The sequence below is a fragment of the Triturus cristatus genome, chromosome 1_1, assembly GCF_964204655.1.
Source record: "Triturus cristatus chromosome 1_1, aTriCri1.1, whole genome shotgun sequence".
Lineage (NCBI taxonomy): Eukaryota > Metazoa > Chordata > Amphibia > Caudata > Salamandridae > Triturus > Triturus cristatus.
Genome location: NC_140579.1, coordinates 870,817,401 through 870,844,078, shown reverse-complemented (window position 1 = coordinate 870,844,078; position 26,678 = coordinate 870,817,401). Strand labels below are relative to the sequence as shown.

The following is a 26,678-nucleotide window of genomic DNA, read 5'->3' as shown; positions in this document are numbered from 1 at the left end:
ATGGGGAACAGATCAGCAAAGCGAAATCTTCCACAAAAGAACTTTTTAACACAGTTTTAAAACTTACACCACCTATCATGGAAAAACCTCAGAGCAGCCCTGAATTCTGTGAAACTCTTGCCTCCGCTTTTCGGGAAAAAGTTGGCACTATCTTCTCGTCTTTTAGCACTCTGCCAAGGGAAGGCATTAAGATAGGTGTCTGGGATTCCCCCAAGGACACCAAGATAATGCCCACCTTTGATAGTTTTGAGACAATGAATGCCCAAGATGCTTCTAAACTTCTGCAAGCAATTCAATCAGGGTCCCCTTTAGATCAGTGTCCAGCATTAGTAGCTAAACTAGTTCCGAACACTATCGGAGCTGCTCTTGCCCCTGTTTTTAACAATATTTTTAAGTGTGGTCTGCTCCCCCAAGTTTGGAAAAAAGTCTCAATCCTTCCAATTCTTAAGAAAGCTAACCTGGATCCTAAGGAGCCTAATAATTATAGGCCTATCTCTCGTCTTCCCCTACCGGCCAATATGATTGAAAGGGAAATTAACCGTCAGTTAAGCTCCTTTATCAATATCAATGGACTTTTAGATTCTACTCAGTTTGGCTTCCGCACAGAACACAGCACAGAGCTGGCGCTGATTAAGTCAACTGAGGAAATTAGAGAAGTACTAGATCAGGGTGGTGCTGCGATTCGGAGGTTAGACCTTTCGGCGGCCTTTGACACGGTCCACCATGAAGTATTGTAGGACCGGCTAGGCGAAAGGGGGGTTACAGGCAAGGCCCTTGCCCTTCTAAAATCCTTCCTCACCAACAGAACTCAAACAGCTGACATGGGTAAAGAGTGCTCAAAGCCATTTTCTCTGCCCTGTGGGGTTCCACAGAGGCCAGCGCTCAGCCCCACGCTGTTTAACATATGCGTCTCCTTTGGCAGCGCTTTTTCGATCATTTGGCTTCCTGCTGACCTCTTATGAAGAGGACACACAAATAGTGTTATCCATACAAAAAGGCAAAGAGGCTGAGAATGGTCGGGACTGCTACAATTGTATGCAGTCTATTGCAGGCTGGATGTCAGCAAATTGCCTTAAGCTGAATGCAGGGAAGACTGAGGTGATTATCTTTGGTAATCCCTCAAATCTCTGGTCAACCTACTGGTGGCCAGAATCACTGAGTTCACCCCCAGCCCCCACTGGTAAGGCAAAAAATTCGGGAGTGATGGTGGATTCTAGAATGTGTTTTGGGGACCAGATTGGCAGAGTGGTATCCTCCTGTTTTCATCTCCTTAGGATTATGAGGAAAATCAAGCATTTTCTCCCGGAGGATTGCCTTAGGACAGTAATAACTGCCCTTATTCTGTCTCGCCTAGACTATTGCAACGCCCTGTATCTTAACATCCACAAAAGGCAGCTCAATCGACTGCAAGTAGTGCAAAATGCAGCCGCTAGGCTCCTTCTGGGTATCCCTAGGTTTGTTTCTGCAAAGAAGGGACTTTGGGACCTTCATTGGCTCCCAATGAAACAACGTATAGAATTTAAGGCTCTCTGCCTGGTTTTTAAAACCCTTGAGGGGCATGGCCCTGCCTTTATGAGACAACAGCTTCAATGGTACACTGCCCCCAGGGCCTTACATTCAACCAAGGCGAAGTTGGTAAAAGTTCCATGCGTTAAAACTGCTAGTTGGGGGGGGGGGGGGGGCAGGAGCTTTTTCTGCTGCGCCGCAAAGGCCTGGAATAGCCTCCCCCTGCAGCCTAGAGTTTAGAAGGGGCTTGAAAACGTGGCTCTTTTCTTAATTTGAACTTCTTCTCGGACCTCGTAGGCAACGTTTCAGTGCCAGGACACCTTATGGTAACAGTGCGCTTTATAAGCTTCATTAACATTTATTTTATTTATTTATTTAATGCGCGTTTAGCGCGGACTTTACCCGAAGGTGTCAGAGCGCTTCACAATAGCAGCAGTAATGATACATAAGGAGCAAAAATACAAGTGAGCATGTTACAAAATCAAACGGTACGTTACATGAGGCAATAGTGACAATTGTGCAAGTATCAAGGGCAAACAAAATACAAGAGGTAGCAAACGATACGTTACAAACGGAAAAAGTGATGTGTGCAGGTTACAAGAGCATACAAAGTACACCTAGAGGTAAAAAGTAAAAAAAAAAAAAAAAAAAAAAATTGCAATAAATGGCCGACACTCAGAACACTAAAACAGAAGTTACGTTACATGAGGCAGTGGTGGCCATAGTGCATGTATCAAAAGCAAACAAGATACAAGAGGTAGCATACGATACGTTACAAAAGGAGAAAGTGACGTGTGCATGTTACAAAAGCGATCAAAATACAAGTAAAAGTATAATACTGCAATATATGGCAGACACTCAAAACACAAAACACACTGGGAAGGCACTTCTATAGGCATGGAGAACAGAATTTCCTATAATGGAAGGACTTCCTTCAGAAAATATAGGGCGTGAATTAGATTTGGAAGTGTCTTTGAAGGAGGAGAGATTTGAGGTCAGTTTTGAAGGCCTGGGAAGAGGTGGTGGTCCGGAGCTGAGGCGGAAGTGAGTTCCAAATTCTCACCGCGTTGCCTGAAAAGGATTGGGCCATCGATCTTTCCTTCTTGAAAGTGGGAGGTTCAAACAATACATTTTCTGCATTCCGTGATGGTCTGGAGCCACCAGAGAGTTTGTTTATCCGCCAGGTAGCGAGGGGAGGATGAGTGCAAGGCTTTGTGGGTGATACAGGCAGTCTTGTAGATAGATCTTGCCTCTATGGGAAGCCAACTGAGGGTGGATAAAATGGGTGTGATGTGGTCGCTTCTTTTGGCCCCATGTATGAAGCGAGCTGCTGAATGGAGAACAGACTTCAGGGGTGACAGGTGGGACTTGGGGAGGCCAGTAAGAAGAGAATTGCAGTAGTCCAATCTGGAGAGAACCAACGATTGGACCAGGGTTTTAAGGCCGTGCTCCGGGAAGAAGCGACGAATCCCCCAAAGAAGGCGCAGTTGGTATCGAGCAGACTTTGCAATGGAATCGATGTGGGAGAGTAGATTGAGTTTTTTGTCGAGTATGACGCCAAGGGATTTTGCGCTCTCGACAATGATGGGTTTATTGTTCAGTAGATTAATCTGATCCATCCATGATTGCACTGGGGGGGGAGAAAGTGAGGAGGAGAGGAGGAGGAATTCAGTTTTGGAGGGATTCAGGACCAGTTGATGAGTTAACATCCAGTTTTGAATGGAGTCGAGAGTAGAGCTTAGGAGGGAGAGATCGTGAGTGGAGGCCACCTTAAGGTAGATTTGAGTGTCGTCCGCATATAGATGATAGTGGATCCCGGATTTACTCAGGAGATTTCCCAATGGTTTTAAGTAGAGATTGAACAGTGTGGGTGCAAGTATAGAGCCTTGAGGGACACCTTGACCGACCGCTAAAGGAGATGAAAGACTGTTCGCTATTTTGATCATTTGGGATCTATCAGAGAGGAAGGAGGCAAACCATTTGAGCACAGTGCCCTCCATGCCCATTCTCTGTTGCAGAGTGTTAAGGAGAGTATTGTGATTGACTGTGTCAAAGGCTGCAGAAAGGTCAAGAAGAATTAGAAGACAAGACTCCCCTGAATCGAGTATCCGCAGTGCGTCATCAATCACTAGCAGCAGGGCTGTTTCAGTGCTGCAGTTTTGAATGAAGCCGGACTGGAAGTTGTCCAGAAGATCATTGTCCTTGATATGGCGAGAGAGTTTTTTCGCTACACATTTTTCTGTGATTTTGGCAAGAAAGGGTAGGTTAGTGATGGGACGGTAGTTGTTAGGGTCGTTCGCATCAGCGGTGGGTTTTTTAAGCAGAGGGGTGACCTGCCCAGTTTTGAAGGAAACAGGAAGGGAGCCTTGACTGAGGGAGAGGTTGACCAGAGTGGTCCAATAGGAGAGAGAATGGGTATAGAAGTCAATGGCAATGGCACTAGGGATGGGGTCAAAAGAATGGTTAGAGGGCTTTGTATCGAGGATGCATTTAAGTAGGGCATCATCAGAGATGGGGTCAAAGTTTTGCCATATGGTTAAGGATTTGCGCTCCTCTGTAGGGGTAGGATGAATGACCTGATCTACAAGTGATTTCACATTTTCATCAAAGAATATAGCGAATTCCGCTGCTTTCTTTGTGGAATCCTTCAATTTGGAGGTTGGGGGAGAGCTGTTTGGGTTCTTGATGAGGTTGAATAGTTTTTTGGGTCTATTTTTGGCTGAGTCAAGGAGGGATTTGAAGTGCGACGCTTTTCCAAGGAAGATGTGCTTGTGGTACTTGGATCTTGCTGAACGAAGCATGGCCAGATTTTCGGTGGAGGGCGCTTGTCTCCATTGTTTCTCAAGGACTCTTAGGTACTTCCTTTCTTCATAGAGGGATTTGTTGAACCAAGGTGCTGAGGGAGTGGGCCTTTTCTTTTTGCTTTGGAGAGGAGCGACATTATTGATTTCGACTGCAAGGACTGTGAGGCATTGGGAGGTGAGTTCGTTAACCTCTAGGTCCGGGTCTAGCCTTGGAAGTGATAGCAAAGCAGAATCACAGAGGGTACTGAGGTCAATATTTTTAGTGTCACGGAACCAGGAAGTAGCCCTCTTAGGCTGGCCGAGAGTTATAGAGTGTGATAGCTGAAGAGAGAATGGGATGAGGAGGTGGTCAGACCAGTCTACATGAATAGGGGTAGCGATGGTCAGCAAGCCTGCTTTAGAAATGACAAGGTCCAGGGTTGAGCCCTTAGAGTGTGTTGTTTCAGTGCAGTGTTGGATAAGATCGTTTGCAGAGAGGAAGGTGGCCAGTAAGTTCGCATAGGTGTCTTGAGGCGAGCCCCAGTGGACATTGAAGTCACCCACGAAGATCTGATTGTCACTTTGCGAGTATTGGTCGCTGATGCAGTCCGTGAGTTCCTCCATAAACGAAGGGCTGCTTCCAGGCGGGTGGTAGATAACATGGAATCTGAGAGGTGAGCGGTGGTGCAATTGAAGCTCAAGAGATAGGCATTCGAAAGTGTGGAAGGAGCTGTTGGGAAGAGCCTTAAGTTGAAGGGAGTTTCTAAAGATGACTGCAACACCTCCCCCAACTTTGTCAATTCTGTCATTTCTAAGTATAGAATAACCTGTGGGTACAAGGAGATCAAACAGAGTGAGAGGTATCGTTGAACCAGGTCTCAGTGAGGAAGAGCATGTCAATATGTGAGTGCGGTGCCACCCAAGATCCACAGGGACTCCCAGTTGGGTTACTGCCTGTGGGTTCACCCTCAGCGCTGTCTGAACCCCTTCAACCTGTTTTGGGTTCCGTGCCAGCATCAGTACCTGCACAATGCTCAATTAGATCAGCGTGGCCCCCCATTAGTACAATAAATTAGATCCCCACAATATAAATTCAATTAATAAAGCCAATTAGATCAGCGTGGCCCGTAGCAATACAAATTCACTATTAAACAGCTAAAACCTAGACAGAATAGCTTAAAAATAGCTTTTTTAAATGACAGTGGGGCAAAACTAACCGCTGAGTGTCATCGGTTAACTAATATAGGACGGAGGGAATCGTCATTGGTTGGGGGAAATCCTTCCCCATCCCATCCACTGTCCTCTCCATAAGGCTGGTTCTGGTCAGAGTCCAATCCAGAAAGCTGGTGCAATGTCTGTGCTCAACTATGTGGCAGGAGAATTGGGTCTGAGTCAAATTGGTTCAGCAGAGGCAGCAGCACATCAAGATCTGGACGTTGTCAAGATCGAGATGATGCAGGCTCAGAAATAGACAGCACAATTGGTTTTGGGTCTTCCTTCGGTGCTGGCAGCGTTGGTGCCCACGTCAACACTGGAGGACATGGCAGATATCGCTGGTAATGATGCCAGCACGGAACCAAAAACAGGTTGAAGGGGCCCAGACAGCACTGAGGACAAACCCAATGGCAGTATCCCAACTGGGAGTCACTGTGGATCATTGGGGCCCAAAAGCGAGCTAGAGGGAGCCAGAAGGCGGCAGTATGGCATCACTAAATGTGTCTACCTGCCAAAGGACCCAGGAACTTGGCGTGGCTTGGAACCAGAGAAGGAATCAACCTCTTGGGGGAACAGGAGAGAGACCACCTCTGGAGATCGAGAGCTTCAGGAAAAGGCAGAGTACCATTTAGACCGTGTGTTTCTTGTTTGACATACCAAAGATTTCACCCCAGAGGGCATTCTGCCTTGGGAACAACTTCGGGTGTGAGAAAGGTTTCTCACCATTGATCTGGACATGACTGACATGGAGCCTTCATGTGTTTTATCACATTGAGCTTTGCTTCACACTTGCGGGGGGCCTTAGGGTTTAGTCGTCCGCAGCCTTGGATTCATGTGAAGAACCTAAACACCAGAGGCACACCTCATGGGGATCTGTCAAAGATATCAGTTTGCGAAAGTCACTACAAGGTTTAAATTCTGTTTTAGGGGGGTGGTATCCCTTGCACACTGGAAAATGTTTTAAAGAAAAATCTGAGTGAAGTTGAGCTCCAGAAAGAAAGGAACGAATAGTTTACCTGTCCGTGTAGTTTTGCAGCTTGAAGATCTCTCTGGATTCACTATGCTGTGCATTATTTCGCGATCTGGTGGTTGGGTCCGGATTCATAGTCTTTTTGTTTTTTTTGTAGCCCAGGTGGGCATTGACGTCCCACCATTTGGTGTACCTCTCGTGACGTCGTGCTTCTTGCGGAAGTCCCACCTTGGTGCGCCATCTTCGGGTTCTTTTTTCCCCCTTTCTCTGTATTTTTATTTTTTTTTTATTTTTTTTTAACCCTAGGCGTTCTAGTAATTTCCATTTCAATATTTCTCAGTATCTCCTTGTTCTTTTTATTGTTTGTCCTTCCACCTTCTTCTCCTGCCTCAACTTCCTGGCGGAGGTGGGTGGGTTCGCTAGTGTTTCTGGAAAGATCTTCAAGCTGCAAAACTACACCGACAGGTAAGAAACTATTCGTTTTGCAGCGTGAACCTTTCTGGATTCACTATGCTGTGCATAGATTTTGTAGCGGTTTGTTATCTTTGTGGCGGCTTGGTGGAAGATGAGCGTTGGTCGTTGAATATATGTTGAAGCACCTTTTGTCCTACTTGTGCTTCCTTGTTCATCTGTATGTCCACGCAGTAGTGCTTAGTGAACGTGTGCACTGAAGCCCAAGTGTCCGCCAGGCATAGGTCTTGAATGGGCGTGTTTGCCAGAAAGGCAATTATTGCCCCTTTTTTCCTTGTGGAGTGTGCTTGTGCCCCCTCCGATAGTTCTTGTCCTGCCTGATTTTTGGCAGAATTGTATCGTTAGTGCGATCCATCTTGCGATGGTGCCCTTAGTCACTGGTCTACCCAGGAAGCTGGTTGCGAATGACAAAAAACTGCTTCGCTTTCCTGTGCTCCTTTGTTCTTTCGATGTAGTGCATCACCGCCCTTCTAGCGTCTAGAGTGTGTAGTGCCCTTTCAGCGCCTGTTGTTGGGTTTTGAAAGAAACTTGGTATTTGAATTGTCTGGTTCATATCGAATGCGGACACCACCTTTGGCATGAAGTGTGGGTCCGTCCTCATGACGACTCTGTCCTTGTGTATTTGGATGTAGGGCTCCTGTAGTGTTAGCGCTTGCAGTTCGCTTACTCTGCGTAGCGAGGTTATTGCCACCAGAAAGGCTGTTTTCATTGTCAGCATTTGTAGAGAGGCCTTGTGTATGGGCTCAATGTGAGAAAGTGGCTCTGTATATACTGTTCCTCAATAGGTACAGGGTGTACAGAGTCCACAGACCCCAAGGGTTTAACAGAGGTTAAGGTTAGATATAACCTTACTCTCCAAAGTGGTAGCCTGGTCGAGCAGTAAGGCAGTATCAGAGGACAGTGTAAAGCATTTGTTGTACACACAGTCAGCAAATAGTTCCACACACTCAATGACTGAACTCTAGGCCAATGGTTTGTATATAAAAAATATTTGCTGGTTTTATTTTAGAACCAACACTTGGAATTAAAATATACTTTCTCGACAGGAGAGGTTTCATAAAAAATACTTTTGTATATGCAATAGACTTTTTAGTAAACAGTTACAAGTAGTTGCAGTAAGCAACTCTATTTCTAAACACAATACATTGAGCTCAATGATAAATTCAAATTATATGCAACAGATTACTTTTTAGATTACTTTTGTAATTCCAGGCCTGGATCCTCGATCCAGTCCTGGGTCAGTTCTCATAATCAGCTGTTGAAAGTCGACTTTGGTATTGTAATGATTTTTAACTAATATTTAGCCATTTTAAAAGTTAGCACTTAGAAAATATTTCAGAGCAAACAATCAATGGTTCCCTATGGAAGAAAATGTAGGTTACAGGTACAGTAGGTTATCGTTACTTTTGTAATCCAGTACTGGGTGCCTAGACTCAGTACTGGGACCTTTATCCAAAACAGGTAAGTAATTACGTTTTCAGATGTTATACGATTTTTGAAGAATATTTAGAAATTGCAGAAATCAACACTTAAAAGAAATTTCACAGAAAAACAGTCAATGGTTTCCGATGGAAGAAAAAATGAGTTAAAGGTAAGTATAGTTGTGGGTACTTTTCAGAGTCAGTGCTGGGCACCAAGATCCAGCACTGGGTGCTCACCTATGAGCAGGTGAGTAAATTCGTTTTGGTCACTCGGCTGATTTTTGGTGATTATTTGAAGATTTGCAAAGTCCACACTTGGAAGAGATTTCAGGAAAAAGCCAGTCCATGTTACCCTACGAGGAATATAGAGTTTGCTGTTTAAGGGTAAGTACTCGACTGGCAGTGTTGAGGTTCTGGGCACAGACTCAGGGGTCTCCCAGGGTCTGATAGGTATAGTTGTTTCACCCTCAGCGACTCTAGGGCGGCCGGGTGCAGAGAGAGTTAGGCCCAATGTTATCCTATGAGGGATAGGGGGGCCTGGGTTGGTGGCTGCTGTCTGGCAAGCCACGCGGCTGTGGGAGCTGGGCTCCTGGTCACTTACTCAGGGCAAGTGGGGAAGTAGGTTAGAGTAGAGTTTTCACGGCCAGGGCCACTCGGGCGGCTGGGTGCAGGGTGCTTTTGAGCCGTCGGGCGCTCAATTGATTTCTATAGGAAATCTCCGGTTTGGAAACAGACTGCAGGCTCGGGGACGAGGACTCTTCAGGTGCCACCACCACTTTGAGAGGTAAGTTGGGTAGTTGGTGGATAGGTAGGTACCCCGGGATTGGACACAGAGGGCCGTGGGGCGCCGGGTGCAGGGGTGCCTTTTGGTGTCGGAAAATCTTACCCTCTGTTGATCGCGGTTGGGGTGGCACTCTGTTCTGAGGCTGCAGGCTTCTTCAGGATTGTCGAGGGGGGTCCTTGGGTGCCGGACTCGGGGTCACAGTCGCTGTGGGGTCGTCCTCGTGGGTTTAGTTCACTCCGGCACCGGCCAGGCTTGGCGGGTGCAGAGTAGGCTGGGATCGCGGTTCCGGGCTGCTGCCAGGGGTGAAAGGTAGGTTCTGAGTAGAGCCTCTACTCATGGGAGTCCCATGGGATCAGAGTTCAAAGGTAGCCAGGTCCTCCGGGGTTTCTGAGGTTGCTGGCCACAAGAGATGCCGGGTTTGGAGCAGGAGCAAGTCCGAGGTCGACAGGCCGGTAGGGCTGGGGCCAAAGCACTTGGTGTCTCCCTCTCCTTCGCAGCTGCAGGGCAGGTCTTCTTTTCTTCTCGCTCTTCTCGTAGTTTCGGAATCTGGGGAAGGAAGGTTCAGGGTGCCCCTAAATACTAGATTTAGGGGCGTTACAGGTAGGTGAAGGCCAGGGACCAATGGGTCCTTGTCCTGGGGTGGGTACACCCCCTATCCTGCCTCTCTCCTGTGGGAGGGGGGCAGTAGCCTAATCCTGATAGGGTAGGGCCTCCCATCTTCAAGATGGCGAGAGCCCGGAGATGTGCTTCACCTCGCCTCCCCCACCTGAGGGGTGGAGTGGGCAGGCTGGCACATCCCCTGTCCTTGTATGGGGTTTCCGGCCAAGCTTCCCGCCAGAGTGGGGGGTTGCAGTGGCCTGGGGAAGCTCACAGAGGCGGCAGGCCTTTGAAGCTTCCCTTTGCTCATCCTGGGGGAGGAGATTTATCACCTCACCCAGGATGTGCATTGTTGCAGGCCCGGGAGAGAAGGGGCTCTCCCACCCAGGGGTCCAGCAACGTGTCTGCTGTGTGGCAGCCTGGGCAGCCTCAGAGCAGACGTGGATTGTAGGTTAGTTGTAAGGGGGCATCTCTAAGATGCCCTCTGGGGTGCTTGGTACATTAAATCCAACACTGGCATCAGTGTGGGTTTAATGTGCTGAGAAGTTTGATACCAAACTTCCCAGTCTTTAGTGTTGCCATTATGGTGCTGTGGAGCTCGTGTTTGACGAGCTCTCAGCACCATGTACTCTTAAATGGCAGCACTGCACTTACAGTGCCCGGGAATGGACCTGGGCACTGTAGGGGCACAGGGCTCCTGCTCCTGTGCCCACACCATGGGCATAAGGCACCCAGCCAGAGGGGTGACTGACATATGCCTTGGCAGTATAGGTGATGGGCATGGCACACAGAGATGTGTGCCATGTCGACTCTTCATTTTGTTCTGCACCCAGACACTCAGCCTGCAAAGACAGTGTGTGTGTGTGTGTAAGGGTACAGGGCCTCTAAGGGTGGCACAATGAGTGCTGCAGCCCTTAGGGGCCTTGCCTGGTCACAAGGCCCTGGGTACCTAGGGTACCATTTACCAGAGGCTGACATGTGGCCAGGGGTTGCCAATTTGGAGTTTGTGTGTTTTAAGGAAGGAAAATATGCCCTGGGCACCTGATTGGCAGGAGTCCAGGGTACACTCAGTCAAAGTACATTCAGCAATTTAGCAAAAAGTGGGGGCATACCAGGCAAGAAAGATGGCACTTTCTCACACTCAAAGGGCGCCTTCATTAGTTCTGTAAGGACTACGTTGAGGTTCTATGCTGGTGGCGGCATTCTTTTAGGTGGCGCTAATCTTTTTGCCCCTTCGAGGAATCTCTTTACTACCCGAGAGGTAAAGAAACTTCCCCCCCGTCTCACCTCGTGTGTAATCTACGATCGCCGCTAGGTGGACCCTTAGCGAAGACGACCATAGATTAGCCTTTTGTAGGTGTGTGAGGTATCTAAGCACCGTTGATTCCCTGGTCATTTTATTTTGCATCGTATTTCTGCTGCAGCATATTATAAACCTTTTCCATTTATCCCCAAAGCATTTCCGTGTTGTTGGCCTCCTTGCCTCCCGTAGCACTCGCATAGTGCTTTGAGGTAGCTTAAGGTGTGCGAACTCTAAGTCCTCAGGAGCCAAGCCGCTTGGCTGAGGCTCTCTGGCTCTGGGTGTAGAACCTCTCCGTTCTGCATGCTGAGTAAGTCTTTTATTCTTGCGAATTTGTGTGGGGGCCCCTGCGCCATTTCCACTATTTGCGAGTACCATGTCTGTCTTGCCCACTGTGGTGCCACTAGGATCAGCGTCATGTTGCTGGTCCTGCATTTGTTGAGTACCCTGTGTGTTAGACCTGTCAGCCCTTTGGCAGTTCCCTCCTCCTTTTATGTTTTTTTCCTCGTCCTCCTCAATTTTTTTCCTGTCCACTAACTACTTTTTGGTGTTAACGTAGAGGCCCTGGGTGCCCATTTTCACTAATTGAGAATGAGGCGCAAGGTGCTCCTCTAAAATGGAGGGTGGATGAGGGCTCCTCTACAAAATGGTGGCCTAAACTCTCACCTCAGAACCTGGGCCATAGGCTGTCATGGGGGATTCCAGAACCTTCTGGGACACTCTGGCTAGTCAGGGCCCAGGCTATATATAGGGGTGAGGGGTGGCGGCCATTTTAGGTAGAAGGTGTGAGGTGAGGTAGTCAGGAGCCAGGCACCTGTGTGGGGAGGTAGGAGCGCTAGAGGAGCGGAATTGACCGTACTTGGGGCCTGCTTTCCCCCCCCCCCCCCCCCCCCCCGGTTGACGCTGCCCCCTACCTTGTGACCTAACCCTGCCTGTAGCCTCTGACCCTGGGACCACACCAAACTGATGGGCTCTATGCCTGGTCAGGACCCCTGAAGGGAATAGGGGAAGAAAGTTATCATCACTGGCCAAATCATCTACATCCCTGCGGAGGTCCGAAGTCCTGTCAAACCCAGAACTAATAACTGACCGCTGTTCGTTATTGATTAGGAATGTGACCAGCACCCAGATCCGCTGTCCAGATTGACTGCCTCTGAGCGTAGATCCCCCCATTAACTTTGGTCACCCCCGTATGAGGCCCCCTCCCCTAAGGAACCACTCACCGCTGCGGCCCGGGGCCGTGGGAACGTCCCTCCTGTCGTGAGAAGCTTGTGATGAGGACTGGGGCCCCTTCGGGGCAGTGGTAGCTCCTGAGGTGAGGCCAGTTGTGAGGAGGGAGAGCCACCGAAGTTCCTCGGAAGCTGCGCGAGGCCGGAGGCTCAGGAACTCAGAGCACGTGACGGGGGCGAACTTCGAAACGCCGCCCCCGCCGCCACGTAATTTGCCGATCGGGTCGTGTCCCCGCTGGTCGCGCTGTCATAGGCGACCGCGGGCGTGACCTCTCGAAGAGTGAAGGGAGCGGAGCTCCGAACATCAACACCCCCTTCAGCTGTTCTGTGACTGGGTGCAGCGGCCCTCGGCCCGGACATCGCCGGGAGGCCAAAGAACGCTCGTGAGGACGTCCGGAAAGACTGGAGAGTAAGGTAACCCCCCGGGGGAGGGCGGGAGACCTGAGTGAGGTCTGGAGCACGCCCCTCCCCGGGGGGGGGGGGAGAAACAAGAGTCAGTACACCCTGCGATAGACTGCGGGCAGGCACCGGAGTAGGGAAGGGTTGTGAAGAAAGGGGCGAACTGGCCAACTCTGTTTTAGTCTGCAAAATCCCCTGAGTGGAATACGAAGCCCTCAGCCAGGCTCTGAAATTAAGTCACCTTAAGTCCGTAAATGCAGCGTTGAAACCCCTGACCTTTGGATCGGATAAAAGGCCTTGTAACTCTCGAATATTGGCAGAGCCACCTCAACGCTAAGTGCGGCCTTGTAATGGATGACTATATTTGCAGGGCAATGTCCATGTTATGTACAGCATAATATTTATTGATCCTATTTAAAGCAGTGCCCATGCTAAGTGCGGCCTTGTAATGGTTGACTATATTTGCAGTGCAATGTCCATGCTATGTACAGCCTAATATTTATTGATCCTATTTAACCCCTTCCATGCTCATGACGGAACGATTCCGTCATGAGCATCGGTTGAGCTGTGCTCATGACGGAACCGTTCCGTCATGGCCCCGCCCGCGCTCGAACCCTTCAGCACCGCGGGGGAATCCGCGCAGCGCTGAAGGGGTTAAAGCAGTGTCCATGTTAAGTGCGGCCTTGTAATGGTTGACTATATTTGCAGTGCAATGTCCATGCTATGTACAGCCTAATATTTATTGACCCTTTTCAAAGTAATGTCAGTGCCATGTGAGGCTGTGTAGTTCTTTACTTAATTTAAAAATGCAAAGTCATTGTTATGTGCGGCACTAAATCGATTGACTCTATTCAAGGTGCTAAGCAATTGCTGTGGGTGGTGAAATGATTAATGACTTCATTTACGACGTTAGTGAACTTGCTAAACTGACAAACTAGTACTGGTGAAACATTTTGGCCCTACGGGGTTATAAGCCAAATTGATTAATTTGGTCTGAAAGAAAAAGAAACAAGAAATAAGGAAAGCTAAAGCTTTTCCACCTTTTCCAGCTTCTTGGTGTAGCGACATTTTTGGTGGTGGTGCGCTGGAGTGTGAGACGAGTGTGATGCAAACACGACATGTTAACGAGTATAGGCCTTCCCACTTGAGCCAGGCTACCCCCGGATCTTAGGTCCAACACTGTGTATCAGTGGTATTGGTGGAAAAGCGTAGGCAAATGTTTTTGACCAGCTTATCCATAGGGCATTCCCCTGGGATTGTTTTTCTGGTTGTCTGGATGCGAAGTTTTGGCATTTTGCAATCTGGTGTGTTGCAAATAGATCTATTGTCGGTGTTCCCCACCTTCTGAATAGTTTTTGAGTTTCCTGCCCATTGAGCTCACACTCGTGGGATGCTGAAGTCTGCCTGCTGAGCCAGTTTGAGTTTGAGTTTGAAAGTACTTTTAGAGCGCACGTATACCAGCGGTTTCTTGGCGCTATAGCTAACGGGGACTGAGGTTATAAGCAGGGAGGGTAGAGGGAGCATTTATTCAAACGACTTTGTGAATAAGTGGGTTTTTAGGCATTTGCGGAATTGTGAGTAGAGGGTGATGGAGCGAAGTTCAAGGGGAAGGGAATTCCAGAGGGTGGGGGCAAGGATGGCAAATTTGGATCCCCCCAGCTTCTTTCTCCGGAAGCGTGGGATGGTAAGAAGGAACTGGGAGGAGGAACGTAGAGCCCTAGTGGGGACGTATGAAACAATCTCAGAGGAGATGAAGGCTGGCGCCAAACCCGATCGGGCCAGAAAAGTGATAGATGCGAGCTTGAATTGAATTCTAGCTCGCACAGGGAGCCAATGAAGTGATTTCAGAAGTGGGGTAGAATGGTGAAATTTAGGGAGATTGAAAACCAGGCGGGCCGCCTGGTTTTGTATCTGTTGTAGGCGACGCAGACTGTATGCAGGGATACCGGCATACAGGGCGTTCCCATAATCCAGACGGGACACCACCATGGCCAAGATGATAAGTTTGAGGGCAGAGAAAGTGATGAAACGGGACACCCTGCGTATAGTGCGCAGTGAGAGGAAGGAGGAAGATACCACAGAGCTAACCTGGGAGTGAAGGGTGAGTTGAGAATTAAGTTTTATGCCTAAAGTTTTAACTGAGGAAGAGGGAACAGGAGAAAAACCAAGAGAGGGGGGCCAAAAAAGAGGGGACCAGGGACTGGATGAACCACCTGTCAACACCAGCTCGGTTTTATCAGGGTTGAGTTTAAGGTGGTTGTGGTTCATCCAGTCCCTGATATGAAGCATGACAGTTTGGAAATTAAGAACAGCAGAGGGAGAAGAAAGATTGAAGACCAGCTGGAGGTCATCCGCATAATTAAATACGGCGACCTCCATCTGTTGAAGAGAAAAAATCAGAGGGGCAATGTACAAATTAAACAAGAGGGGAGAGAGAGAGGAACCTTGGGGGACCCCGCACTGAACTTTCCGGATGTCCGCTGTAAAGTCACCCAGGCGGACAGCCTGGGTGCGGTTGCTCAGGAAGGAGGATAACCAGACCAGGGCAGTCCCCCCGATCCCCGCCGCCCTGACACGGGAAAGTAAGATGTTATAATCCACCGTATCGAAGGCGGCTGAGAGATCGAGGAGCACAAGGGCCTGGTGCTGGTTGGTGTCCATGCCTTCCCTGAGGGTGTCTAGAACCGACATGACAACGGACTCCGTAGAGTGTGCGGGGCGGAAGCCAGCTTGGCGGGGGGCAAGGGCTCCGTACTTCTCCACAAAGGAACTCAGAGCGCAGGTGACATGGCGCTCGAGCACCTTAGCCAGAAATGGCAGAAGGGAGATGGGGCGGAAATTGGCTGGGACAGAAGGATCTGCCCCAGGTTTTTTCAGAATGGGCACAATTACAGCGGATTTCAGGGAGCTGGGAACTATGCCTTGAGAAAGGGAGCTGTTGAGGAGGTGAAGGGGAGGGTCTGGGCAAGAAACAAAGATGTGACGGAGGATGTGGGCAGGACAGGGGTCGAGCGGGGAGCCAGATTTGATCAAAGGCACCAGGGAGGTCAGACTTTCCCGAGTGATAGGAGGAAAGGTGGTCAGTGCGCCTTTGGGGGGAGGACATTGAGGATCAACAAAAGATGGGGAAGGAAGAGGGATGTTGGCCTTGATGGTGGCAATTTCGTGAATGAAATAATTATTGAGAGAGAGGCAGAGGTCTTCGGACGGGGCTGGTTTTAGAGTAGTTCTGTCCGAGAACGCCAGGTTATGGACGATGGTAAATATCTCCTTGGACTGGTTCTCTGCTGCTAAAATCTTGGAGGAGAAATAAGATGTTTTAGCCTCCAAGATGCCTTTTTTGTACTGGCTCAGGATGTTGGTGTATTCCAGTTTCAAAGTGGGGCAATAGTTTCTCCTCCAGGCCCGCTCCGCGCGGCGAACTGTTAGTTTGGTGGTTTTAAGCTCTTTATTAAACCACTGATTGGCGTCTTTGTCGCGTTTGGAGGTAATGCGCTTGAGCGGGGCAACGGAGTCGCGGCTATGGGAGAGCCACTGATCTATGGCATCAACCTGGGAGGCGGTGGTAAGGCCCTGAAGAGAGGGAAGAGAGCAAGTGAGGAGGGAGGAGAGATTCTCAAGGTTGACACAGCCCCATGGTCGGACCCAGGTGTTTTTGGGCCGAGGGGGCTTAGCTGGAGAGAGAATAGGAAGGAGAAAGGAAATCAGGTGATGGTCAGACCAAGGGCAAGGGAAAATAGAAAGTGATTCCACAGGGCAGTTCAGGGACCAGATCTGGTCAAGCCGATGACCTTTAATATGGGTAGGGGAGTGAACATGAGATATAAAGTTGAGGGAGTGAAGGGTTTCGGAAAATTCCTTTGATGACGGACATTCGGCGGAATCAGAGGGCCAGAAATTAAAATCGCCAAGGAGCAAGATGGAGGAATTGTTGACTGTAATGGTGGCCAGGACCTCCAAAAAGTCAGGGAGAAACTGTAGGGGGGACTGGGGGGGACGGTAGGTGAGAAAGCAGGTTAGGGGGGGAGAGGTGGAGACTGTGCGGATTACCAGAAATTCGGTGGTGGCAATAGTAGGTAGGGATAGAATTTGAAAGGGGAGATCGGTACGTGCGATGACCGCCACACCGCCCCCGGCTCTGCCTGAAGAACGATCCGCCCTAAGGGCATAATGGGAGGCCGGTAAGGTGGATAGGAGGGCAGGGAGGGAGTTGTCGCAGAACCAGGTCTCGGTTAAGAAGAGGAGATCAGGAGCATGAAGGTCCAGCAGGACCGAAAGTTCGTGCGCGTGGGCAACAGCAGACCGGGTATTGAGGTAGAGGGCAGTGAAGTTTTTAGGGAGTGGTGAAGGAACTGATTCACAAATCGTGGGAGAAGTATCGACTGTGGGAAAACGGCGAAAAAGGGGGGTGGGGGGAGTTATGCCAAGAGCCGAGATGCGGGAGTTTGTTGTGGCCGAGATGGGCCAGGTGCCCTGGTAGCTACGAAGTAGATCCGGGGTGTAGGTGATGGGTAGGGCAGAGTGAGGCGCCCCTAGTCCCGGCCAGTCGCGGACGGGCGCAGACGGGCTTGCCTTAGGCGCGCCTTCGGCGCGCCCGCTGCGCTCGTCCGCTGCGCTTCCTACCGAGACACATGATTTATGGCAGCAGGACAAGAAGTTGGAGGGGGCCAACCGAGGGGGCGTGTCTGGTTAACGCGCCGCGCCCTCGAGAATGGCTGCCAAAGAGGGGAGTCGTTGCAGCGTGTAGCGCTGTTCAAGATGCCAGAAGTGCAGGTAGGAGGGGGGGGTAATCAAAACACAGTATCACAATCAAGGTTTAAAAGTTTTTAAGAATCAGCGTTTTCCTCGCTCCCGGCTTTCCGCCTCAGGAGTCCTATCGTTAGTGCCAGTCTGCTTCCACATTGTCCTTTCCTGGTAGGTGTATGGCCAGCAGGTCTATTTTGAGTGGGATGGCCCATTTCCAGATCTCCTGGGCCAGGTTGGATAGGGGAAACGATTGTGTTCCTCCCTGCTTGTTGATGTAGAACATTGCTGTGGTGTTGTCCGTTTGTATCAACACTTTCTGATTGTACAGCTTCCTCTGGAAGGCCTTCAGGGCTAGCAGTACGGTTTTCAATTCCAGGTAGTTGATGTGTTTGACCGCATCTGCTGGAGTCCACAGACCCCTCACTCTGAGCTTGCTCATGTGTGCTCCCCATCCTATCTGGGATGCGTCTGTGGCGATGGTCACAGTTGGGCTTGGAGGTGTCAAGGGCTTCCCTGTAGTTATGTTGTCCCTGTTCCACCATGTTAACCCTTCTTCTTGCACAGCGTGCGTTACAACCACTAGATCCTCCCAACTTCCGTTTGCTTGTGACCATTGCTGTTGCAGCCATTCTTGGAATGGCCTCATGTGTAGGCGTACATTGGGGACTAGGTGAATGCATGACGCCATCATACCCATGATCTTGCTCGCTGTTCTCACTGTCAGAGCTCGCCCCTTCTGGTAGAGACGAGTCTCCTTCTGCAGGGCTATTGTTCTCCTGTCGCTGGGCATGACCGTTTTGTCTAAGGTGTTGATCTGCGCTCCCAGGAAGATCTTCACCTGTTCTGGTTCCATTGGTGACTTCCCCCAGTGTATCGAGAACCCCAGGTTTGTTAGTGTTCTTGTCACCCGCTCTGCGTGCTCCTCGCACTTGTCGCGAGTACTTGCTTTGATCAGCCAGTCGCCTAGGTAAGGATACACATGAATCCCTTCCCTCCGTAGGTACGCTGCTACTGCTGCAAGGCATTTTGTGAAAACCCTTGGGGCGGACTTTAGACCGAATGCCAGGGTTGTGAATTGGTAATGATCCTGGTTGATGTTGAACCATAACAGGTTTTTGTGGTGCCTGTTCATCGGGATGTGCAGGTAGGCATCTTTGAGATCCACGGTGGACATGAAGTCTCCACCTCGTATTTGAGGTAGCACTTCTTGTAGCGATGTCATTTTGAATTTTTGCGTCTTTATGAATTTGTTAAGGAATCGTAGCTCCAGGATGGGTCTTAGTGTTTCGTCCACCTTTGGGACCAGGAAGTGGTTTGAGTACACTCCCTTGTTCCTTTCTCTGCATGGTACTGGTTCTATGGCCTCCTTTTGGAGTAGTTGTAGCGTCTCTTCTCTGAGTTGAGCAAGCTCTTGACCAGAGCGTTGTCTTCTCTTTGGTTTCTTTGGAGGTCTTTTTTCCAACTCTATGCAGTATCCGTACTGTATGACGTTGAGTATCCATTTGTCTGAGGTTATTTTTTGCCATTGTTGAAGGTAAAGTCCCAGTCTTCCGCCTGCTGGTGTTGCATGCTCGTAGGCGTTTGGTTTGTGTACCCCCCTTACTGTGCTTACTTTGTGCTTCACACCTTGGGGTATACTGAGGGTGAGCATCTTCTTCCGTGCGAAGTCACTTTGATGAGGGTTGGTCTCCCCCTCTTCTTCTCTGGCCTCTACCGCGAAAGGACTGGTCTCGAGGCTGGTACTGCCAGTTTTGCTTCTGCTGTCCCTGCTGGCCGTGACTTTCACCCTGCTGTCCTTGCTGGAATGTCTGGTGCGACGTTCCCGGCTGGTTTCCTCCCCTTCCGTAGGGTCTCCGAGCTGGGGTGCCTCTTCTCATCCCTCTGAATTGCAGGGCCCCCATGGGTCTTTCTTCAGTTGGGTGAGTTTTTCGTCCACCGGAGCACCGAACAGCATCTCACCGTTGAAAGGGGTGTTCAGTATGTTGTTCTGGACCGCTTGCTTGAATCTTGAAATTCTGAGCCAGGCCAGTCTCCTTTCAGTGATTCCTATAGCCATCAGCCTGCTCGAGGTCTCTGCACCGTCCAATGCTGTCTCAATGCATGAGTTTGCAATATTCTTCCCTTCCTCTACCAGATGGGAAGCTCTCTGCTGGTATTGCTCGGGGAGATGTTTGATTTGGTCTCCCATCTCGTCGCAGTGCTGGTACTGGTGCCTGTTCCATAGGGCATTGGAGTTCGCCCTGCGCCAGTGCATTGCCGCATTTCTCTCAACCTTTCTCCCGGTGAGGTCCATCCTTCTGCTCTCCTTGTCGGGAGGCGGGCCTGAGGTTGCTGGTACATTGGCCCTTTTCCTGGCCGTGGACGCAATGATGGAGTCAGCTGTGACTGATCATTTGATATATGGCGGGTCCTGTGAGGAGTGCTTGTATTTCTTCTCTGTTCTGGGAGTGATGGATCTGCAAGTTCCTGGGTCCTTGAACGTCTCCTTCCCTTGGTTCATTACGCTTTGGAGCATGGGAGGAACTGGGTCCTAGTCTGGATGGGGAGCAGTGTTTCGAGTAGAAAATCTGCTTTCGGCTTCTCCTCGTCCAATTTCACGCCAAAAGCTGCTGCAGCACTCTTGACGACCATGTTGTATGCCCCAATGTCGTCTGGCAGCGAAGGCCTCGAAGGATAGGTCTCCACGGGCTCTTCGGCGTCGATGTCCTGCCATTCCAGCTCATGTGTCGAAGACGGCGCCGAGCCGTAGATCGACTGCTGCTCCTCTTCCTCATCTTCTCCCTCATAGTAGGGGTCTTCTTCCTCTTCTTCAGGATCTCTCGACTGCTCTTCGGCGTCGAACCCTTCCTGTTCTTCGATCTCGACGACATCCGTCGACTGTTTCGTTGGGATTTAGAATTTTTTCATTTTCTTATCGATCTCCTTCTTCCTCTGAAGGATGCTCTCCATCTCCGCCTCGAGCCCTCTCTTTTTCTTCTCCATTTCGGAGGCATGTTCGGCGTCTAGCGCTGGTCTTTGACGGAGCTTGCGTCGACGCCGGCTTGTCCTTTGTCGCCGAACGCCCCACCTCGTGGGCCTGCTTCGACCAACTCTGTTTCTCGGCAGCCTTCGGCACCTGGGAGTCCTTCTCGAAGGATCCGCTGGGCCTTTCGTCCTTGGATCCACTCGCGGTCGTCGAAATTTTCGGCGCCGGTATTCCTTTCGAGGACTTTGACTCTGTTTTTAGAGAGTCACTCTCAGATTTTCGGGGCCCTTTCGGGGGTTTCGTACTCGACATGTCTCCTACCTTGTCAGGCGTTTTCTTATCAGTCTCTGCGACCGTGAAGACATCAGGTCCCTCGGCGATGTTGTCTTCATCGTCGGTGGAGAGGCCCAGTTCGTACAGCGACGGGGCCTTACCATTGCCTTCCATGTTGAAGTTGGCTCTCCTCTGCCTTTCTCTCACCCGGAGTGTCTTCGGCGTGAAGGCGGAACAGGCGTTGCATCCTTGGTCTCGTGGTCGATCGGCAGGCAAAGGTTGCAGACCAGATGTTGGTCCTTCTGCGCGTATTTGTGGTGGCAGTTACGGCAGAATTTAAAGGGTGCCTTGTCCATTGCGCTCAGAGTCTGAGTGCGCATTTTCCGATGGGCGTCGAAGATCCCCTCCTTCGTCGTCCCGGCTGTATGCTCTTCCTCTCTGTAGTCTTCTATAAATTCTCCTTCGATGAAACTAGTGTATTTTTCTTCTTCCTTTGTTAAAACTCTGGAGCTTCTCGATGACGATCCCGACCCAACGGCAAAAAAAAAGAATCTGAAGATGGCGCACCAAGGTGGGACTTCTGCAGGAAGCACGACGACGTCACGAGAGGGACACCAAATGGTGGGACGTCGAAGCCCACCTGGGGTACAAAAAAACAAAAAGAAAAGAAAGGCTACGAATCCGGACCCAACCACCAGATCGCGGAATAATGCACAGCATAGTGAATCTAGAAAGATTCACGCTGCAAAACTGATGTTATCGTGCACCGGTGGTGCCTATATGCGACTCAATTCCTCACTTCTGGAGTGGAATAGCATAGACAGCGGCATGCGGCTACCTAATGGTGCACAGAAGCACTAATTTTAACGTTTCCAGATATAATCCTTGAAGTATTCACAAAGTGAGGAATCTACTGTTAAAAGTATTCATCAGAAAGCCTTGTTTTGAAATAAAAACACATGAAAATGTTCAATCCACTCTACTGGGGAGGAGGCATTCATATAATGTGCATTTATCACAAATTCATGCTGCAAAATGCAAGTTTTAAAATAAATAACATTTTTGGTTATACTAAACAAAAACATTAGCAAAATCCTTACCTCTTGTACAACTTCAGTCACCATTTCCACATGTTCAGGAGAAGCCATTGGTTCTGGGCTGGGAATGGGGGAGGCAGTTTCGACAGGCTGGGCCACTGGCAACACTGGGGTTGGTGCAGGCTCAATCTGCACAGTTTGCGACTGGAGAGGAGGTGGTGGCTGAGGCGGTAAAGGCAGCTGAGGAGGGATGATCTTGATTTGGAGTGGTGGAGGCTGCTGGCACTGCAGGTTGAGGCGCACTTTCTGCATAGCCTGCAGTGGGGGAGGTTGCATTGTGGTTCCCGGCTGTGACTGCTGCCCCTGTGGTACTTGAGGCATCTGCTGAAGCCGCGGAGGCTGCTGCATCTGCTGCAGGGGTGGAGGCTGGAGTCGGGGCGGCAGCTGCATTACTGCCTGGAGGACGGAACGTGTGAGCATCTGTGCTTGAGTACTGGGTACCTGGCCTGAGGTCTGGAACTGGAGTTGCTGGCCCAGCTGTAGACCCTGCAATCCCCTTGCAGTCACAATAGTAGCAGGACTCTCACTCACGATTGACCCTTGACTCCTAACAATGGATGATGAAAGCTGACCTAGGGCCAACTTGGAGATAATGATCTTGGTGATGGCAGGCTGCTTTGTAGAGGCAGGTGTCTGGGTGGTTACTGTTGACGCTGTGGTGTACTGCTGGAGGCTGGTGGTCACAACGATGGGTGGAGAAAGTCTAGGTGGCTCTGCCACCTGTGGGGAGGGCTGAGGCGACTCCAGCTCCACTGTTTCTACTGCAGTCTGGAAAAAATGTAAAGTAATATCAACAAAAATTGAAAATGACCTAAGAAAATAGAATATGGAATCAAATACTTGTTACCTAGGTGTAATCTCTGCCTTGATTTACTAAAAATGAAAGGTTTCACTAATGATTACAATGCTTAATTGGGAATGGAAGTTGGTCGCTAGTGGGGTCAATGATGGTGATTAACATTATCCATGTTAGAGTTGGGCAATAGAGAAGCTCTCCCTTGATTTGGACAGACAAGATTGAAGATGTACAAAGGAATTTTGCTTTTTATTTTCAATAGGGTAACCATAGCGCTAGCCTTGGAGCTAGGCATTTACTTTTCATTAATGCTCTAGGAATACACTCTCCCAAGGAAGAGTCTGCAAGGAAAAGGTCCGCTCAGACATTGTGATCTCTTACATGATATGCCACCTTTTATACCTATTGTCATGAAAGCATAGAAACACTACCAAAAGTAAGTAAATACTGACACCATCATAACCACTATGAGGAACTTCGTTAAAATGATATGAGGAAATCATATTCTAATGGTGAGACAGCTAAAATCCACATGTATTGAAATCCTCCTTACTTGTCAAGTACCAATCACTAAGTCTACAATTCTGTATTGCGTTCGCAGGCAATTTTGTTGTTTTATAGACAACAGTGATAGTACAATGGAAATAAATGCCATTGAAGCCAAAACTAAATCAAGGCCAAAATGTTCTAAACCACTGCAGCAGGGAATAATATGGCTTCATCTAGCGCAATAAAAAAAGTATCAGGGGATAGATGGGCAAACGTGGAAAGGGCTGCAGACTGGGCTCAAACATTTTACTAATTCTTAAAATACATTGTCACAGACAAAAGAAATACTTAATTGCAGCTGCTTTTCAGTACTGTTATCCTCCCAAGATCATTACACCTTTGGACTTCTCCACAAAGAGGGAGGATACTGAACTATTTTATCAACACTATGTCGAACCCAGAACCACTTTAAATAGTGTATAGGAACTTAAAGGCATTAATTGTGCCAAAAGACACTGCCCAAATAAAGTCTGGTACCTGGAGGGGGGGGGGGGTTCCAGACAGAACTACACCATCTGATTCTCAATTCTGACACTGGTTTCTTGACTTTCTTGAACTGTAACCTGCCAAAGTTGGTGGCTGTGGGTAACCATAACCTGGGAGGGCAGACATAGTAGAAAACTGTTTCAGTTCACTAAATATTCCTGCTCACGCATGGAATTCTTCAGACTCTGTGGGATTAAAATGGACTCCCAAAAATCTAGATTTCTTTGAGAGACAATATGCTTAATGAGGACTGCCTTTTATTTCTCAAAGGGTATTAGACAGCAGTTAGACTAGAAAACAGAGTTTCTTGCTTGTAATTATAGATCTGTGTCACAGAAATCCTAGTCTTTGAAGCAAGTTATACACTTTTTCGCTTGGATTTATTTCAGGCAATTTGTCCTTTTTACATACATTTTAGTCTTTTAGAGTTCTGTTTCTATTCCAGTTTTTAAGTTAAATGTATCTGCTTTGCTTTTTTTTTTAGTCAGGCTAAAACTGCATAGTCTAATTGCATTTGCGGAGTACAGTCTAACTATAAGGTACCTTATTCGAATAAATGTTCCTCAGCTATGTATTTCATAACAAAGTATGTTTAAAAACCAATGGCGACCTATTTAACTCTGCAGAACTGTAGAACAATCTTTGCGAAAATATTTCCAAAGCACTCCAACCTACTGTGTACTTACATTTCTCTCAGAGCAAACAGCAGCAGCACTCCTGTTTTATCATGCTTGATCAAAAATGTATTAGCACACACTATGGTGAGACAGATATTTTGCATTTATACAGTTGGATGGTATTGTAACCAAATATAGTGGATCACTCACACAAATCACATTCTCCAACAGCTCAAAACTTAAATGTGGAACAGATCACACCATTCTACTTTACCTGAGAGAGCTGATTTGCTTTGTAAGCCGCAAGAGCTTTGAGGTATTCCTTCTTGGCTGCCTCAGTCTTCCTCTTGTACACCTGGAGGATAGGAGTCAAACTGAGATTAACCTGTGACATGGATGCTGCGCTCTGCACAAAGGGAACATTACTGCTCTAGTGTGCTAATGTACAATCAAGCATTTGAAATGAGAATTATGGTTTTACATTGTAAGGAACCTTTATCCCTACGTTCTGTATCTGGGCATGCTAGGAACCAAATGTAGCAAATGCTTCACAGAATCCTACTACAAATCAGGAGTAGCATGATAAACTCACCTAAGCTTTGCAAGATGAATCAAAGTTGCTCCATAGGGGAAGGAGCCACTAGGACAATCAATTGAAACAGTTAAGTACGTACAGGCCGCAAGGAAAAGTCACATACCATTCTCGAGCAACTTTATCCCTTCTTGCATTCATAATCCTAGAATTACCAGCTGTCAAACTAGACCTGCGATCTGGTGTCTTGACCATTTCTGACACCGACTCCCACCTAGATTTCAGGTTGGGGGGGGGGGGGGGGGGGGGTGGGGGACGGAGGAGCTGTCTGGTGACTTTGCTACAGTCGTTCCCTTGGGATGGAACACAACCTAGCTGATTAGGTCAATTTGTATCCAGTGAAAAGATGTTGATATGTAGCAGGAGTACCAGATGGCTCTTCAATTGGTCGAACACCTTTTTAATATTTATTTATGTACGCCCGTCGGCTCATCATTTACACTCCTTAAGGTTTCAATTTTGATGAAATGTTGACTACATGCTGCTTTTATCATACATGTTGATGAAGACACTGCTTTGGATGGAGGCAGTGTGGCCTGCTTGTGATCTCCCCGGTTTCAGTTCCAGAAGCAAGAATTCTTGTTTTATTGATAGCGAAAACTTAAACCATACATTTTCATTATTTATTTTGAGAATTTTAAAGAAGTGTCAGCATCTTTTACCAATGGACTGCTGGGAACTCCTTGTATTTTGCATTGCCCAATTATCTTGTGAAAAAACTGCAAACAATACAAAATGAGGCAGACAGGTTAATTTTGTAACTTGGGACCAGTCAACTAGTCACTTAGCGCCCCAGCAACCTCCACTGGCTTCCTGTGAATAAAAGAGGATTTGGTTCAATTGCCTATATATTTGCCAAACAGCAGTACACCATTCATTGCATCCAGAACCAGTACAGAGTCAGTACTGCTCCAACAGTGGGCACACATTTGACAACTCAATGGATGGAAGCATCAGCCCCTGACCCAAAAGCAAGCTCCAGGATGTGCCCCCACAGGGAGGGAAGAGACAGAGACATTTGAAAATCTGAAGCAGGGAATTGTTAATGTTTATAGTGGTTGTACAGTTTCTATTAGTCCTAAAAAAAATAAAAAAAAATCAAAACAAAAATATTTGGTTGGATTACAAGTCTGAGGGGCTATAAAGAAAATCTTCGAATAGAAGATGCTAAATAAGCAAAAAGCTGTCCAGAAAGCATGGGAGGTAATGAAAACTACCATTAATATTGGCTATTTGACGGTTTCTTTCCCTATACACATTTATCTCCATTTGCAAATCAATGACAACCTAAAGAGGTGGGAGCATCGCATATGAATCCTGAAGTCTGCATGCTGCACAACTATGACTACATTTATGTAACCATTTTATTTTGCAGCGTGAAACTTTTCTGGAATCACATGCTGGGCATTATTTTTGGAGCAATATCCTCTTCCCTTGGGAGGCTGGATTAAGAAGTGTGTATATTTGCAAACAAGTGTTCAGTACCTTTTGTTCCACCTTTTTGCTTTGTTAGCTTGGATGTCCAAGCATTAACGTTATGTGGAAGTGTGCATGGAAGACCACATGAACGCAATACAGTAGTTGCTCCTTTTTTTTCTTCCTTGCAGAGTTACCCTCCTGACATTCCTTGTATACATGGTCTTTGCCCTTTCCACTTCTGATTTAGGCAACTGGAATAATGTGGGAAATATAGCCGACATGAAAGTGCAATATTACCTATAGGGTGAGATGCAGTTTTGCTCTCATAACCATAACTCTGCCATACTTGTTGCAAAGCTGCAGGTAATAGTATTAATCAGAATTGCATATCAAGCCATCACATTCCAGTTTAGTGAGTAATCCATCAACTCCAGCTGAGCCTTTCCTACACTTGTTAGTTGAC

At 48.3% G+C, this 26,678-nt stretch overlaps 1 protein-coding gene across 7 annotated transcripts in view; it reads right to left on the bottom strand.

Annotated features, from left to right (window-relative positions):
- TOX4 (TOX high mobility group box family member 4) overlaps window positions 1–26,678 on the bottom strand; it is a 798,038-nt gene that overhangs the window by 100,433 nt on the left and 670,927 nt on the right. For all 7 annotated transcript variants that reach the window (XM_085650564.1, XM_085650575.1, XM_085650560.1 and 4 more), the window contains 2 exons: window positions 24,479–24,559; window positions 21,760–22,524 (listed from right to left, as the gene is read on the bottom strand). In XM_085650564.1, the coding sequence (XP_085506690.1) occupies window positions 21,760–22,524; window positions 24,479–24,559 (846 nt within the window). The remainder of the gene's footprint in view (window positions 1–21,759; window positions 22,525–24,478; window positions 24,560–26,678) is intronic.